At 47.2% G+C, this 18,670-nt stretch overlaps 1 protein-coding gene across 3 annotated transcripts in view; it reads left to right on the top strand.

The window, feature by feature from the left end:
- The window catches only part of C2CD3 (C2 domain containing 3 centriole elongation regulator), a 97,684-nt gene extending 79,361 nt beyond the window's left edge, over window positions 1–18,323 (top strand). The window contains exons 29-33 of one of the 3 annotated variants that reach the window (XR_008889436.1): window positions 797–999; window positions 4,160–4,994; window positions 7,062–7,164; window positions 14,333–14,433; window positions 17,909–18,040. Coding sequence is in view for 2 of the 3 variants with exons in the window: in XM_056561113.1 (XP_056417088.1) it covers window positions 797–999; window positions 4,160–4,994; window positions 7,062–7,164; window positions 17,909–18,046 (1,279 nt within the window). In the remaining variant the exon portion in view is untranslated. Of the gene's footprint in view, window positions 1–796; window positions 1,000–4,159; window positions 4,995–7,061; window positions 7,165–12,260; window positions 12,394–14,332; window positions 14,434–17,908 lie in introns of those variants that run through there. The other 2 variants (XM_056561115.1, XM_056561113.1) reach the window with 2 other exon arrangements.
- Window positions 18,324–18,670: the final 347 nt, after the last annotated feature.

An 18,670-nucleotide genomic window follows, 5' to 3' on the forward strand; every position in this document is an offset into this window, starting at 1 on the left:
ATGGGAGGGGGCGTGACGTCACATGGGGGAGGAGTCGTGACATCACGATACTCTGTTCCCAGTGGTCGGGAGGCATAAGACTGAGAGCCTCCAGCGCTTCCTGCAGTGCTTACAGGTGGGTTCTGCATGCTAGATTGCGGGGGTCCCCAGCAGCAGGACCCCCGTGATCAGACATCTTATCCCCTATCCTTTGTATAGGGGATAAGATGTTTTGGGGCCGGAGTACCCCTTTAAGGTGCTGTATAGAACTAGTCCTGCTTACAGCTAAGTTTTCCTACAGCCTCTTAGTCTGGGCCACATATTGTAGTAACCTTGTTCCTTTATGAAAGGCAACACATGACATTTAGCACTTTATTCAGTATTTTTATTCCCCTCACTGCAGTGGACACCTCATTGGAACCCTGTGGACCCCATATTACAGTCAGGGGGATGTATCGTTTCACGGATGCAGCTTTGCCTCTTGGTTTCCATTGGTAATAGATGTTACAATGTAGATGTGAGCAGAGCCTTACCTTCACTAGTACATTGTAACAGAATGTCACCTGTAAAGAGAGATTTATGCTGCTGGTGTAATTCACTCTCATAAGCTATTAACAAATCCTCTGCTGTGAGAGACATTAGGCCTCTATAGGATTTCATGCTCTGGATGTATACAGAAATATATTCATTCACTTACAGCGAGTGGATGTCTTGAAAATGGGAAAACAAAGCCAAAGTGTTTTAGAAAGTGGCGCAACGTGTACATTGATGAAGCTTGTTTTATGTAAAACCATAAGAAACCTTCTTCTGTTTACAGGAAGAACCTTGGTGAACTTGATGATATTCAGAAGTATTTCAACCAGAAGTTGTACCGAAGTCTGCCGAGCACAGAACCAGCGGAAGGAGCGTCCGTACAGAATGTGGAAACCAAACCTCAAAGTTACTCAGAAGATATCCAGACGCGTCTCCTACTGACTAAATCCAATCTGTTAGTGACCCAAGTCAGCAACCTCATCAGCGGTAAGAAGAGCCCCCTACCCCTATATATGTAATATAGCCCCCTATATATGTTCCATCACCCCCTATATATGTACCATCAACCCTCATCAGCGGTAAGAAGAGCCCCCTACCCCTATATATGTAATATAGCCCCCTATATATGTTCCATCACCCCCTATATATGTACCATCAACCCTCATCAGTGGTAAGAAGAGCCCCCTATATATGTACCATAACCCCCTATACATGTAACATCATCCCCTCATCAGCGGTAAGAAGAGCCCCCTATATATGTACCATCACCCCCTCATCAGGGGTAAGAAGAGCGCCCTATATATGTACCATCACCCCCTCATCAGAGGTAAGAAGAGCCTCCTATACATTTACCATCACCTCCTCATCAGCGGTAAGAAGAGCCTCCTATACATGTACCATCACCCCCTCATCAGGGGTAAGAAGAGCCTCCTATACATGTACCATCACCCCCTCATCAGGGGTAAGAAGAGCCTCCTATACATGTACCATCACCCCCTCATCAGGGGTAAGAAGAGCGCCCTATATATGTACCATCACCCCCTCATCAGAGGTAAGAAGAGCCTCCTATACATGTACCATCACCCCCTCATCAGCGGTAAGAAGAGCCTCCTATACATGTAACATCATCCCCTCATCAGTGGTAAGAAGAGCCCCCTATATATGTACCATCACCCCCTATACATGTAACATCATCCCCTCATCAGCGGTAAGAAGAGCCCCCTATATATGTACCATAACCCCCTATACATGTAACATCACCCCCTACATATGTACCATCAACCCTCATCAGCGGTAAGAAGAGCCCCCTATATATGTACCATAACCCCCTATACATGTAACCTCATCCACTCATCAGTGGTAAGAAGAGCCCCCTATACATGTAACCTCATCCCCTCATCAGTGGTAAGAAGAGCCCCCTATACATGTAACATCACCCCCTCATCAGTGGTAAGAAGAGCCCCACATGTACAATCATCCCCTCATCAGTGGTAAGAAGAGCCCCCTATATATGTACCATAACCCCCTATACATGTAACATCATCCCCTCATCAGCGGTAAGAAGAGCCCCCTACCCCTATATATGTAATATAGCCCCCTATATATGTTCCATCACCCCCTATACATGTAACATCACCCCCTATATATGTACCATCACCCCCTCATCAGGGGTAAGAAGAGCCTCCTATACATGTACCATCAACCCTCATCAGTGGTAAGAAGAGCCCCCTATACATGTACCATCACCCCCTCATCAGGGGTAAGAAGAGCCTCCTATACATGTACCATTACCCCCTCATCAGCGGTAAGAAGAGCCTCCTATACATGTACCATTACCCCCTCATCAGGGGTAAGAAGAGCCTCCTATACATGTACCATTACCCCCTCATCAGTGGTAAGAAGAGCCCCCTATACATGTACCATCACCCCCTCATCAGGGGTAAGAAGAGCCTCCTATACATGTACCATTACCCCCTCATCAGCGGTAAGAAGAGCCTCCTATACATGTACCATTACCCCCTCATCAGGGGTAAGAAGAGCCTCCTATACATGTACCATTACCCCCTCATCAGGGGTAAGAAGAGCCCCCTATACATGTACAATCACCCCCTCATCAGCGGTAAGAAGAGCCTCCTATACATGTACCATCACCCCCTCATCAGGGGTAAGAAGAGTGCCCTATACATGTACCATCACCCCCTCATCAGGGGTAAGAAGAGCGCCCTAAACATGTACCATCACCCCCTCATCAGCGGTAAGAACAGCCTCCTATACATTTACCATCACCTCCTCATCAGGGGTAAGAAGAGCGCCCTATACATGTACCATCACCTCCTCATCAGGGGTAAGAAGAGCGCCCTATACATGTACCATCACCCCCTCATCAGGGGTAAGAAGAGCCTCCTATACATTTACCATCACCTCCTCATCAGCGGTAAGAAGAGCCTCCTATACATGTACCATCACCCAGTCATCAGGGGTAAGAAGAGCCTCCTATACATGTACCATCACCCCCTCATCAGTGGTAAGAAGAGCCTCCTATACATGTACCATTACCCCCTCATCAGTGGTAAGAAGAGCCTCCTATACATGTACCATCACCCCCTCATCAGCGGTAAGAAGAGCCTCCTATACATGTAACATCATCCCCTCATCAGGGGTAAGAAGAGCCTCCTATACATGTACCATCACCCCCTCATCAGCGGTAAGAAGAGCCTCCTATACATGTACCATAACCCCCTCATCAGCGGTAAGAAGAGCCCCCTATACATGTACAATCACCCCCTCATCAGCAGTAAGAAGAGCCCCCTATACATGTACAATCACCCCCTCATCAGGGGTAAGAAGAGCCTCCTATACATGTACCATTACCCCCTCATCAGCGGTAAGAAGAGCCCCCTATACATGTACACTCACCCCCTCATCAGCGGTAAGAAGAGCCCCCTATACATGTACAATCACCCCCTCATCAGGGGTAAGAAGAGCCCCCTATACATGTACAATCACCCCCTCATCAGCGGTAAGAAGAGCCTCCTATACATGTACCATTACCCCCTCATCAGCGGTAAGAAGAGCCCCCTATACATGTACAATCACCCCCTCATCAGCGGTAAGAAGAGCCCCCTATACATGTACAATCACCCCCTCATCAGGCGTAAGAAGAGCCCCCTATACATGTACCATCACCCCCTCATCAGCGGTAAGAAGAGCCTCCTATACATGTACCATCACCCCCTCATCAGGGTTAAGAAGAGCCTCCTATACATGTACCATCACCCCTCATCAGTGGTAAGAAGAGCCCCCTATACATGTAACATCACCCCCTCATCAGGGGTAAGAAGAGCCCCCTATACATGTAACATCACCCCCTCATCAGGGGTAAGAAGAGCCTCCTATACATGTACCATTACCCCCTCATCAGCGGTAAGAAGAGCCTCCTATACATGTACCATCACCCCCTCATCAGGGTTAAGAAGAGCCTCCTATACATGTACCATCACCCCCTCATCAGGGGTAAGAAAAGCGCCCCCCCCCCCCCCCAATACATGTGTCTCTTCTTAATTCATGAACACACATGAGAACAGTGAACACCATGTGTTATTTATTATATAAACATTCTGATCTGTACTTAATTTTTTTCCTCCAGGTCTTCAGGAAAATCGTCTCTTTGGAGAGGCGCCAACCAGCAGCAGGAGTGACCCTACAGGACATGTCCAGCACATGGACACACAGGACGCATCTCCTGAACGAGCTGAGCAGATCCTGGGTCACCACGAGGAGTGGGATGACGCGTGTGACCACCACAGGGCAGATACCCCACCGTTCTCACCAGCTGCTCATAGACAGGACAACATGGAGGACTTTGATCCCCCACTGGGAGATGGCAGCTTCCTCCTAGGACATGACTTCCATGCCAGCAGTGATGACGAGTATGAGGAGAACGTCATCGAGCCCCGAACGCTGAATGAAATCACCACCATCACTGATCGGACCAGCCCTTGGTCTAGTGTCCTCTCCGATACTGAGGCTGATCTCATAGAACACGACCCGATAAGGGATCAGACATCTCCAGCAGACAGCCCGACCAGTGGGGATCACCCCGAGATCTGTCCTCTGCTCCCCAAGGTACTTTATCAGGTGGATCAGTCCAGTACGCACAGCTCTGATGGGTCTCGTAAAGACCTCACTGACATCGAGGGGCAAGAGATAACGGCTGAGCGTGAGGTAGAAGCATTCGGCGCACAAACCATCCATCAGGTGACCTCCGACCATGGTGAGGATGGAGGCCGTGATGTCATTGAAGAGACTGATGTAACCTCTGCTGATCCGGAGAACGATGACACTCACCTACATGATGAGGAGTCTGATGACGGGGGTGCACAGAGCGGGGAGAGGAGATCAGAAGACGACTCAACCCACCCAGACACCGGCCCGTCAGAAGAGGAACCCGCTGACCCGACAGAGCCCAGACGACATTTACTGTATCCTTTCCTCTCATCTTGATCTTTGTTAATAGACTGACCCAGAATACTGTGTGACAGACTGGTTGTTATAGGTAGGGCTGGGCAGTATACCGGTTCATACCGAATACCGAAATTTTTGTGCTGCACGATATGTATTTTTCCCCACAATGAATTATCAACCCAGCGGGGTACTACTCACATATGTTACCCGCAAGCACTGCCCTCCTCCTCTTTGTTGCGGGACGCCGGCGCTGGAACTCTATACTGTACGCCAGTGGTCTCCAACGTGCGGACCTCCAGATGTTGCAAAACTGGACGCTTCGACGCTTCAGTCCCCAGGAACAGCGTGAGGCCGACGTAGGTAAGTTAAAGTTTATTTCATTTTTCTTTTGCAGCCCGGGCATAGGGATACAGCGTACAGCAGTGGTCTCAAACCTGCAGACCTCCAGCTGTTGCAAAACTACAACTCCCAGCATGCCCGGACTTTTAGTTTTGCAACATCTGGAGGTCCGCACATTGGAGACCACTGGCGTACAGTATAGAGTTCCAGCGCCGGCGTCCCGCAACAAAGAGGAGGAGGGCAGTGCTTGCGGGTGACATATGTGAGTAGTACCCCGCTGGGCTGATCATTAATTGAGGGGGGGGAGCAGAACAGTGCTGGCGGGTAACATGATTTGGTGGGGGGAAGCAGAACAGCGCTGGCGGGTTACATGATTTGGGGGGAGCAGAACAGCGCTGGCGGGTTACATGATTTGGAGGGGGGAGCAGAACAGCGTTCATGGGTCACATGATTTGGGGGGGTGGGGGTGAAAGAAATACCGTTATATACCCTGGAACCGCTATAAGTTACAAAAATACCGTGATACACATATTTGGTCATACCGCCCAGCTCTAGTTAAAGGGTTACTCCACTGGCCAGCGTTGGGAACTAAATGTTCCGAACGCTGTTTTCTCGCTGCGGTGGTTGGCCACGCCCCTCGTGCCGTCACGGCTGTGCCTCCTCAATGCAAGTCTATGGGAGGGGGTCTGTCCTCAGGTTGTGTGTGGTATTACAGGTCACCTCCATTATCTTCAGTGGAACGGAGCTACAATACCACACACAGACTGAGGACAAGAGTGGTGCTGTTTCTGTAAGGAAGCAGCTATATTTTTCTATATGATCCTGGACAACCCCTTCGGATTGCCTAGACTGGATGCAATTGTAACAAACACTCAGCTGTTAGAACTGTAAAGCGCTGTACAGGAATTGTACTTTGTCTATGTAAGGCTGCGTTCACACGGCCCTCTGTCCTTGTTTTTTATCACTGTTTCAGTTCCGTTCTTGCAGGCTGTAAACAGATTAAAAACGGATTAAAAAAAAATCCCATTCATGTCAATAGGATTTTTTTACAATCCGTTTGTAACCGTCTGCACTGATTTTTTTTTTTTTGACGGCAGAAAAATTGTCACATTCAAAAGGAAAAAAAGAAGAAAAAAAAGATAAAGTAAATTTAACGTCAGCCTTTAATGTCATCCGTTTGAATCCATTTTTTCAATCCGTTTTTTCAGCCGTTTTTACTTCTGAGCATGCTCAGAACAAAAAAAATTTGGGGGGGTTTATTAACTAAACAATTACGGATACAAACGAATGACCTCCGTTATTGTCCTTTTTTTTTTTTTAAGTCCATTTTTATTTTCGACGGACGGGTCTAGACGGCCGTGTGAACGCAGCCTAATCCTCTGGCTGGACTCCAGGTTGATACATTTTTATTGCTCTGATACATTGTAACAAACTATCAGGATAGCAGAGAGATTTGTGCTCATTATTGTCTAGACCAGTGTTTCCCAACCAGGGTTCCTCCAGCTGTGGCAAAACTACAACTCCCAGCATGCCTGGACAGCCGGTTTTGCAACAGCTGGAGGCACCCTGGTTGGGAAACACTGTCATAGAGCATTATCAAGACTTCATACAATTGTAGCAAACCCTCAGCTGTGTGAACAGTATTAGGTCTGTGCAGGTTTTCATCCTCTGTAGCTGGATCCCGTCTCATCATCCTCCTCTTGCCGGTTTCTTCCATTGTTTTTCTTAACCTTTTCCACATCCAGTTCGGATCCGATGCTTCTCCCAAACTTCTTCCTCCCGCCGGAGCACTTGGAGGCCTCTATGAGGTTCCTGAGCGTTTCTCCTTCGATCCCCTGTGCTCAGAAGGTGCGTGTGATCTCATTGTTTACTATTCTACTATTCAGTTGTGGTAAGAAATATTATACACTTACAGATCTTTAAAGAGTACCTGTCACCAAATAAACTGTTCTAAACTAACTCAGGCTATGTTCCCTAACTACTCCGAACACCCCTCCAATCCTTAAAAAAAAAAAAATTCTGAGCTTTAAAAAGCTGTGTAGCATACCTTTATTCTTGCTCACATTGTGCAATCTCCCAGTAGGAGAAAGTGGGTGTTTCCCAGCAGGCGTGACATCACTGAAGCCTGTTGGGGGGACCACTTCTGCCCTCACATGGTTGCAGTGCTGTGATGAATAGAAGACCTCATACTCTGTGCATGTTTCAGTCTTTGTTGCTATAAGTGAGGCTCTCCTGCAGGTGTCAGTCTGTGCAGCTTTCTGTGGGAATCTCTGGAGCTTTCACTTTCTGGGCAGCTGTCAATCAAGCTCAATGCAGCCAGAAGCACTTCCTGAGTTTGGTCTTCTGCCAGGCCGGGAGGAGACCAAACTCACTGTATTAATTTTGTCTGGGAACAGAACAGAGCCACCCAGTGGCCATTTTTTTCTATTACATTTTAAAACAAATTTTTGTTGATAATTTTAAAAGCAAGTGAATGGGAAAGTGTCTGCTAATTACACAAGGAACACTATATTAAAGGTTTATGTGGTGACAGGTACTCTTTAACTACCTACCAACCAGGGTGCCTCCAGCTGTTACAAAACTACAACTCCCAGCATGCACAGACAGCCTGCAGCCGTGTAGTTCTCATGGTGCTGAGCAGTTGGGGGGGGTCCTTCTCGTCTGCATCTAGTCATTTTGGAGTATCCATCCTTTGGTTTTGAAGCGGTGCTGAGACCACAACTTTCTGCTTGCTGGGGGTTGTAATTTTGCAACATCTAAACAGGTTTAGGTCAATGACCACATCCCTATACTAGGAGTGGAACGCTACTTTTCATCAGGCGTTCTATATAGCAGCCCATAGATGGCGCTGTAGTCATTACTGTTTTTTTTTTTATTCCCTGAATGGACCCTAGTAAAACCGAGAAATCGCTGGAATCCATTGAAAGTGGTATAATTTGGATTTTACGCCGGAGTTTCCTAAAATTAGCCACATAAAAGATTGATCATACTATAGAGGAAATATAAAGTATCCCCATGTGCGGACAGGGCAGAGGGCCGGGCATTGTACAGCCATTACAGTGCAGGCTGGGGCAGAAATACCGGCGGGGTTTATTTATTTAGGAACAATCGTGGGTATGAAAACCATTATTATAAAGGCTATAGGTACTTGTCTATATAGAAGACCTTGTTGTTCTACCTGCATGTTGAGCTGGTCACCTGGATAGTACACTACAATACTACTACAATACTACAGTGCTCTACAATTATAATCTTGCCTAAAGTTGTGTGAACCACACCCAAAATGTGAGACCCCAAACAAAAGAAATGTAAAAAAAATATATATTTTTATTATATTTAATAAAAAGTATGCATACAGAATACATTAAGGGTATAAATACAATTTAAAAGATAAAGAACAATATGAGTGCTGGGGTGAAAAGTCCCGTGTGACCAAAGGATAAAAAATAGTAGTACAGTGATCCCTCAACTTACAATGGCCTCAACATACAATAGTTTCAACATACAATGGTCTTTTCTGGACCATTGTAAGTTGAAACCAGACTCAACATACAATGCTACGGGGACAATCCAGATCTGTGAAACGTGTTAATGGCCGGAAGAACCGACCAATCAGAATGGGCATTCACTGGTAAAACCCCTGTATTACTGAAGTGTATGCACTGACTGGTGTCTGGTAGCGCCCCCTACAGAACAGAGAGGTATTACATGCTCTGTACTACTCTTTACCTGTATTACTGAAGTGTATGCACTGACTGGTGTCTGGTAGCGCCCCCTACAGAACAGGGAGGTATTACATGCTCTGTACTACTCTTTACCTGTATTACTGAAGTGTATGCACTGACTGGTGTCTGGTAGCGCCCCCTACAGAACAGGGAGGTATTACATGTTCTGTACTCTTTACCTGTCCCAGGGTTAGCTGCTCCTTTGGACACCAGGTGAGGGCGACTCCATGTTACTTTTTTGGGACACTTTGTGTTCTGTACAGGACCCCAAAGAAGCTCCTGTCCTCTACATAGACCAGCATTTTAGCAAGCTGGGTACCCCCAGCTGTTGCAAAACTACAACTCCCAGCATGCCCGGACAGCCTCTGGCTGTCCAGGCATGCTGGGAGTTGTAGTTTTGCAACAGCTGGAGGCTCCCTGCTTGGGAAACACTGACATAGACAGTCATTTATAGCCCCCAGCAGATCTTTCTTACTTTTATATATAAGGATTTGCTTTATCTGTATTAGTTATCTACTTATTTTTCTTTAATTCTCACCTTTTCCTATTTTTGGATGACATTTTGGTGGCTTCAGAACCAATTACCAGGTTTCCATAGAGTTATGGTCTCAACATACAATGGTTTCAACATACAATGGTCGTCCTGGAACTGATTAATATTGTAACTTTAGGGACCACTGTATACAATGGTCCCTCAAGTTACAATAGTAATTGGTTCCAGGACGACCATTGTATGTTGAAACCATTGTATGTTGAGATCATAACTCTATGGAAACCTGGTAATTGGTTCTGAAGCCACCAAAATGTCATCCCAAAAAATAGGAAAAGGTGAGAATTAAAGAAAAATAAGTAGAAAACTAATACAGATAAAGCAAATCCTTATGTATAAAAGTAATAAAGATCTGCTGGGGGCTATAAATCACTGTCTATGTCAGTGTTTTCCAAGCAGGGAGCCTCCAGCTGTTGCAAAACTACAACTCCCAGCATGCCCGGACAGCCAAAGGCTGTCCGGGCATGCTGGGAGTTGTAGTTTTGCAACAGCTGGGGCCACCCTGCTTCGGAAACACTGGTCTATGTAGAGGACAGGAGCTCCTTCAGGGTCCTGTACAGAACACGCAATGTCCTAAAAAAGTAACATGGAGTCGCCTTCACCTGGTGTCCAGAGGAGCAGGTAACCCTGGGACGGGTAAAGTGTAAAGAACATGTAATACCTCCCTGTACTGTAGGGGGTGCTACCAGACACCAGTCAGTGCATACACTTCAGTAATACACGGATTTTACCAGTGAATGCCCATTCTGATTGGTCGGTTTTTCCGGCCATTGACACGTTTCACAGATCTGGACTGTCTCTACATTGTATGTTGAGTCTGGTTTCAACTTACGATGGTCCTGAAAAGACCATTGTATGTTGAAACTATTGTATGTTGAGACCATTGTAAGTTGAGGGATCACTGTATAAAATATAAAATCATTAATGGAAGAAGAATGGAAGCCGGCCACTCACCATTTCACGTCTTCTAAGCTTCTTTATTCTTTATACTCACAAAACATATATGGGAGAGGGACAAACACCAGGGGGGGTACAGATAGGTGACAAGCTCCGTTTCACGCTGTCTAGTGCTTCATCCGGAAAACTGTCAGCTTGCTCCCCCCCCCCCCCCCCCCCGCGCACTATCCAGCCGTACTGGCTGATAATATCACCTAAGGGTACTTCAGAAGAGCGTATTTTACGCTGCAGATCCGCCGCTGAAGGACCCCTGCATGGTGCCTTTACATGTGCCTGCTCGGACCGGCAATACGCCGCTACGTGCAGACACACTGAAGCGATGTGCATATCGCGGCCCCTCCCCCTGCTCACTGAGCTAGGCCAAGAGCTGCCGCGATGTGCGAGTATACTGCGCACATCAGTCGCACATCAGTGTGTCTGCTCTTAGCGGTGTATTGCCGCTCCGAGCAGGCACATGTAAAGGCGGAATACAGAGGTCTTTCAGCGGCGGATCCGCAGCGAAATACGCTGCGAAAATCCGCTTGTCTGAACGTACCCTTAAAGTGTGTGAACCACACCCAAAATGTGAGACCCCAAACAAAAGAAATGTATGACTGTAATGTATGGTAAAAAATATTATTATTATATTTAATAGAAGTATGCATACAGAAACAGTTTTCCTTTTAATGAATTGTCAGCTTCTCCCCCTGCACTAACCAGTGTGGGAGACACTGATCAGTTTGATGCTTACTGTGCCCGGATCCGCCAAAATCTTCTTTTTATCTATATATGCTAATTAGGTGCTAACTGGGACAGGCGGGGTAACTGGCACAGGCGGGGTAACTGGCACTCTGACGTCAGTGGCCGCCCAGCTTATCAGTATTCCTTCCCTCCCTCCGCCTCTCCCTCTTGTCCCCGTGAAGAAGAGGCAGAGGGAGGTGAGGAATATTGATAAGCTGGGCGGCCACTGACGTCAGAGTGCCAGTTACCCCGCCTGTGCCAGTTACCCCGCCTGTGCCAGTTACCCCGCCTGTGCCAGTTACCCCGCCTGTGCCAGTTACCCCGCCTGTGCCAGTTAACCCGCCTGTGCCAGTTAACCCGCCTGTGCCAGTTAACCCGCCTGTGCCAGTTAACCCGCCTGTGCCAGTTAACCCGCCTGTGCCAGTTAACCCGCCTGTGCCAGTTAGCACCCAATTAGCTGTTCCTATACTTATTAATTCATGAATGTACTAAGCCAAAAGTGGAGAATACCTCCTTATAGGGTTATTCCAGGAAAAAACTTGAATATATATATATATATATATATATATATATATATATATAATCAACTGGCTCCAGAAAGTTAAACAGATTTGTAAATTACTTCTATAAAAAAATCCTAATCCTTCCAATTCTGAGCAGCTGCTGAAGTTGAGTTGTTCTTTTCTGTCTGACGACAGTGCTCTCTGCTGACATCTCTGCTTGTCTTGGGAACAGCACAGAGTATAAGAGGTTTGCTATGGGAATTTGTTTCTACTCTGGACGGTTCCCGAGACACGTGTCATCAGAGAGCACTTAGACAGAAAAGAACAACTCAACTTCAGCAGCTCATAAGTACTGAAAGGATTAAGATTTTTAATAGGAGTAGTTTACAAATCTGTTTAACTTTCTGGAACCAGTTGATATATAAAAAAAAAAGTTTTTTGTTCCTGGATAACCCCTTTAATACAGCGTCAGATGTTTGTCTGTTTCAGAGGGTCTAGTATCTTATGGATAGAGGATAACAAGCTGAGATGGGAATACCCCTTTAAAGCGGTTCTCCATTGGACAATCCCTATGTGTTAGACCTTTGGCTCTCCGGGCATGCAATAGAAGTAATTTACAAATCTGTTTAACTTTCTGGCACCAGTTGATTTAAAAAAATAAATAAAGTTTTCCCCCGGAGTACCCCTTTAAGCATACTCATTAAGAAAAATACATATTTTTTTTTTTTTTAAATAAGTTAAATGGACCCACAGAATACAGATAATTTCTCAATTATTACCGGAAATGCATCTCAATCCGTAAATAGAAATTCCGTGCAGAATGCGATTACGTGGAGCGTGTCTGGGTCACGCTATGTGGGGGACAATGACTGGACGGCTGTGCTCATATACAAAGGCAGAGACCCTCCGAGTCAGGGGCGGGCACCATGCTCCCATCGCAGCGCTGTGACAGGGCGCTACCACACCACCCGGCCACAACCACATCCACCACCATTACGTTTCTTTTTATTCATGCACATGCAGGTTTTAAATCTTCGTTTTGTTACAGTGTATCAGTATAGAAAAATTTCTGTGAGCTAAACACATCAGCAGCACAAATCCTAAAAGGTTTGTTACAATGTTTCAGTCTAGAGCAGTGTTTTCCAACCAGAGTGCCCCCAGCTGTTGCAAAACTACAACTCCAAGCATGCCCGGACAGCCGTTGGCTGTCCGGGCATGCTGGGAGTTGTAGTTTTGCAACAGCTGGAGGCACACTGGTCTGGAAACATGGGTCTAGAAAAATCCTCTCTGAGCTAAAAACATCAGCAGCGCAGAATTCTCTCCTGTTTTTAAGGTTTGTTACAGTGTGTCAGTGCAGGCAGGATGTATCAATCCAGATTACATTCATAGGCTAAAGACAGAAGGGCTAGTTACAAAGTCAGTATCTTGCTTGATACATCTTGCCTGCACTGATACACTGTAACAAACCTTAAAGGGGTACTCCGCCGCAAACATCTTATCCTCTATCTAAAGGATAGGGGTTAAGATGTTAGATCGCAGGGGTCTTGGTGTTGGGGACCCCCTTGATCTACGGCGCGGGACCCCTGCGATCTAACATCTTATCCCCTATCCTTTAGATAGAGGATAAGATGTTTGCGGCGGAGTAGCCCTTTAAGAACAAGAGAAAAATTTGCACTGCTGATGATTTAGTTCACAGAGGATTCTCTAGAGCAGACTTTCCCAACCATGGTGCCTCCAGCTGTTGGAAAACTACAACTCCCAGCATGCCCGGACATCCAACGGCTGTCTCGGCATGCTGGGAGTTTTACTTCGTTTTGCAACAGCTGGAAAACAATGTTTTAGACCAAACGGTGTGCCTCCAGCTGTTGCAGAACTTCAACCCCCAGACAGCCGAAGGCTGGAGGCACACCGGTTGGGGAACAAGGGCTGGAGGCACACCGGTTGGGGAACAAGAGCTGGAGGCACACCGGTTGGGGAACAAGAGCTGGAGGCACACCGGTTGGGGAACAAGGGCTGGAGGTACACCGGTTGGGGAACAAGGGCTGGAGGCACACCGGTTGGGGAACAAGGGCTGGAGGCACACCGGTTGGGGAACAAGGGCTGGAGGCACACCGGTTGGGGAACAAGGGCTGGAGGCACACCGGTTGGGGAACAAGGGCTGGAGGCACACCGGTTGGGGACCAAGGGCTGGAGGCACACCGGTTGGGGACCAAGGGCTGGAGGCACACACCGGTTGGGGAACAAGGGCTGGAGGCACACCGGTTGGGGAACAAGGGCTGGAGGCACACCGGTTGGGGAACAAGGGCTGGAGGCACACCGGTTGGGGAACAAGGGCTGGAGGCACACCGGTTGGGGAACACTGCTCCAGACTGATACATTGTAACAAACCCTCAAGACAGAAAAGAGACTGTGTTTTTTGTTTTTTTACCTCAAAAGAGAATTATCTCTATCCTGGTACACTGTAACAAACCTTCAGGACCGAAATTGTCTATACTGATACACTGTAACAAACCTTAAGCATAATCTAGTCTGATATGTTATACCTTTATTTATTTATATAGCGCCTACAGATTCCGCAGCGCTTAACCTTCACCGATACACTGTAACAAACCTATCAGGACAGGAAAGGCATTGGTGCTGCTCAGAGGGCTGTCTGGACCAGGTGATAATGCATCAAATCTTCAGCTGTGAAAAGTATAAGGTCACGATGTGGCACTGTCCAGAACAGTTAGACAGGTCTTGCCCAACCTGTGACTGTCCAGCCTTCGGCTGTCAGGGCATGATGGGGGTTGTAGTTGGCTGAACAGCCACAGGTTGGACAATGCTGCCCTTGGACCAACCATGTGAAGGACCTTGTCAGTACTTGGGGAGGGGGACAGTGCTTTTCCCACCCTCCCCTTCTCCAGCAGGTGGCAGCGCCTCAGCCGGCCTCAGGCGGTTTCCCTGGGCAGGAATGCAGTAAACACGTATGACGGCGGTGGGAAGCGCAGCGTGTACCCCACCACACAAGGTCACGGAGCTGGGAATGTTCCTACCGTCTCAACATCATAAACAGGTTTTCTTCATCCTCCTTTTGTTTCTGAGAACCGGCTTTTATTATGTGGCGACGGCGAACAAAAGGAGAGCTGCGCCCATATGTGTCCTCCATGTGTGTGTACGGTTAACCCTTTATTCCGTAGACCCGAAATAGGAACGGTAATTTGTTCTGACAGACCCTCCTGGGTTATGAATAGCATTCAAGAATGATAGGAGAAGTGGTCTATACCTTGTGTTAGCAGGATTCTTTACCAAACCCGCAAGTTGATAGCACAGCATTGGTTGCGACCTCTACCGCCGACCATTTCAGAATTGATTATTAAACTAAATCACACTATTAGACTGGAAAAAGGGGTCTCCATAAAGAGGAAAGCGGGGCGTGAATTTGAAGCTATTTGGGGCCCTTGGTTAGACACTCCGGGGTTGCCGTCTGCGTAGAAGTCCTGTGGAGGTGCTTTTGGAGGGGGCGAGGGGTCCTCACCGTTGATGTGCCTATGTCTTCTTAACCCTTTCTATAGATACTATGTTTTTTTTATTGGTTTCCTGGTTGAACTGGTATATGTGTTACCTGTGTCTACTCCATTGTCCGCCCTTCTGTGTTGCAATGTACCCCGAGTTGTACCCCGAGTTATATGGTGTTTTTGAGACCACTCTATGCCCTTCTTTTTTCTTTACTATTGGAGAGAGGACACTGGGATTGGGGGGAGTATTGGCCTTTTTTGTGGGTGGGTGGGGAGGGGCGAAGTTGGGGATGTTGGTCTGTATTGTTTATTTTTCTTGTATGAAAAAATTGTTCAATAAAAATTTTCTGATTTTCTGGTCTCTTAAAAGTTGGGTGACCAATGCCAAGACATGCTGACAATTGGGGATGATGACACTTGGGGTGCAGGATGATGACACTTGGGGTGCAGGATGATGACACTTGGGGTACAGGATGATGACACTTGGGGTACAGGATAATAACACTTGGGGTACAGGATGATGACACTTGGGGTGCAGGATGATGACACTTGGGGTGCAGGATGATGACACTTGGGGTGCAGGATGATGATACTTGGGGTACAGGATGATAACACTTGGGGTACAGGATGATGACACTTGGGGTACAGGATGATGACACTTGGGATACAGGATAATGACACTTGGGGTACTGGATGATGACACTTGGGGTACAGGAGGATGACATTGGGGTACAGGATGATGACATTGGGGTACAGGAGGATGACATTGGGGTGCAGGATGATGATACTTGGGGTACAGGATAATAACACTTGGGGTACTGGAGGATGACACTTGGGGTACAGGAGGATGACATTGGGGTACAGGATGATGACACTTGGGGTACATAACACTTGGGGTACAGGATGATGATGACACTTGGGGTACAGGAGGATGACACTTGGGGTACAGGATGATGACACTTGGGGTACAGGATGATAACACTTGGGGTACAGGATGATGATGACACTTGGGGTACAGGATGATGACACTTGGGGTACAGGATGATGACACTTGGGGTACATAACACTTGGGGTACAGGATGATGATGACACTTGGGGTACAGGATGATGACACTTGGGGTACAGAACAATGACATGCTGACATTTGGGGTACAAATTTGACGCTGATTTCGACCTTGAATTCCCTATTAATTAGGAAGATCTGCACCAAGTCTGCAGTGTTCTGTCCTGTGTGAACGTTCTCAATCATGATATCTGCAATAGTTTGGCCTCCTGTCTCGTTCACCCTCTATTATAGAACGTCGGGGGTGCACAATTGTAAGTGACTGTAATCTGTCTGGTTATTAGTTATAATTGTATAAACGATGTTGGGTTATGTTCACACCATGCAGATTTGCAGGAAATGCTCTATGGATCCACAGTGTGTGAACAATCCCTTATATTGGGTTATTATACAAAGGGACAGGGTGAGGAGGTGTCCGAGATGTATCCAGGGTGATGATCGCCCACGTGTCCCGGACATTTTATTCTGTATTGGCCATCGCTCGCAGCCTCTTATCGATGACATAACACGTCCTGTCCCCGACTCTTCCTCAAGACTCTGTACAAAGTTCAGCGGCTGATAATCTGGAACCGGTTCAGTCCGGCTGACGGAGCGAAATCTCCACCACCGAAATTAGCTGCAGCCCCAGGAGCTGATAGGAACATTGCTCAACGGCAGCTGCGACTGTAGTGTTAACCCCTTCACCACTGGGGTACAGGATGATGACACTTGGGGTACAGGATGATGACACTTGGGGTACAGGATGATAACGCTTGGGGTACAGGATGAGGACACTTGGGGGACAGCATGAAGACACTCGGGGTACAGGATGATGACACTTGGGGGACAGGATAATAACACTTGGGGTACAGGATGAGGACACTTGGGGGACAGCATGAAGACACTCGGGGTACAGGATGATGACACTTGGGGGACAGGATAATAACACTTGGGGTACAGGATGAGGACACTTGGGGGACAGCATGAAGACACTCGGGGTACAGGATGATGACACTTGGGGGACAGGATGAAGACACTCGGGGTACAGGGTGATGACACTTGGGGTACAGGGTGATGACACTTGGGGTACAGGGTGATGACACTCGGGGTACAGGGTGATGACACTCGGGGTACAGGGTGATGACACTCGGGGTACAGGGTGATGACACTCGGGGTACAGGGTGATGACACTCGGGGTACAGGGTGATGACACTCTGGGTACAGGGTGATGACACTCGGGGTACAGGGTGATGACACTCGGGGTACAGGGTGATGACACTCGGGGTACAGGGTGATGACACTCGGGGTACAGGATGATGACACTTGGGGTACAGGATGATAACACTTGGGGTACAGGACGATGACACTTGGGGTACAGGGCGATGACACTTGGGGTACAGGGCGATGACACTCGGGGTACAGGATGAGGACACTTGGGGGGACAGGGTGATGACACTTGGGGTACAGGATGATGACACTTGGGGTACAGGATTATAACACTTGGGGTACAGGATGATGTGTATACGATAGTGTATAATGTATGGTGCTGTATACTGAGGCCTCTGTTCTCTTACTCATCTCTGATCTTTCCCTTTCAGGATGGAGAGGACCCCGGGGCCCCTAGAGGAATCCCTTTTCGGCGTCGCCCGCGCCAGGTGCCCGGTGCAGAACTACCAAAGGCCGAGATCAATCGAATTGCAAGGATTTTTGCTGCACAGTTTTCCAATAAAAAGTGAAGGTGACATCTTCAGACCTCGGGGCACAATGCCTGGTCTCCTCCCCCCTCAGATCTGTGAGTGTCTGGGTCTGCTGTCACTAGTAGTTCAGCATAAACAGATCAACTCCTTACATTACTCCCCGCCACTATTACCTGATCATTGTATAACCAAATCCATAAAAAGGTGGAAAGTATATGGTAAAATACTCCAGAGCTGAATTCACAATTCTGCTTAATGTTATTGGAGACTGGTTGATGGTTTACAGTAATGGGCGTAAATGTTGTCCCCCCTGAATTTTTTCAAGAAAATGAAGTATTTCTCACAGGAAAGGATTGCAGTAACACATATTTTGCTATACACATGTTTATTCCCTTTGTGTGTATTGGAACTAAACCAAAAAAGGGAGGAAAAAAGCAAATTGGACATAATGTCACCAAACTCCAAAAATGGTCTGGACAAAATTATTGGCCCCTTAACTTAATATTTGGTTGCACACCCTTTGGAAAAAATATCGGAAATCATAACCGTCAATAAGCTTTTTACACCTCTCAGCCGGAATGTTGGACCACTCTTCCTATAACCATCAATAAGCTTCTTACACCTCTCAGCCGGAATGTTGGACCACTCTTCCTTTACAAACTG

Source organism: Hyla sarda, chromosome 2 (genome assembly GCF_029499605.1).
Source record: "Hyla sarda isolate aHylSar1 chromosome 2, aHylSar1.hap1, whole genome shotgun sequence".
Lineage (NCBI taxonomy): Eukaryota > Metazoa > Chordata > Amphibia > Anura > Hylidae > Hyla > Hyla sarda.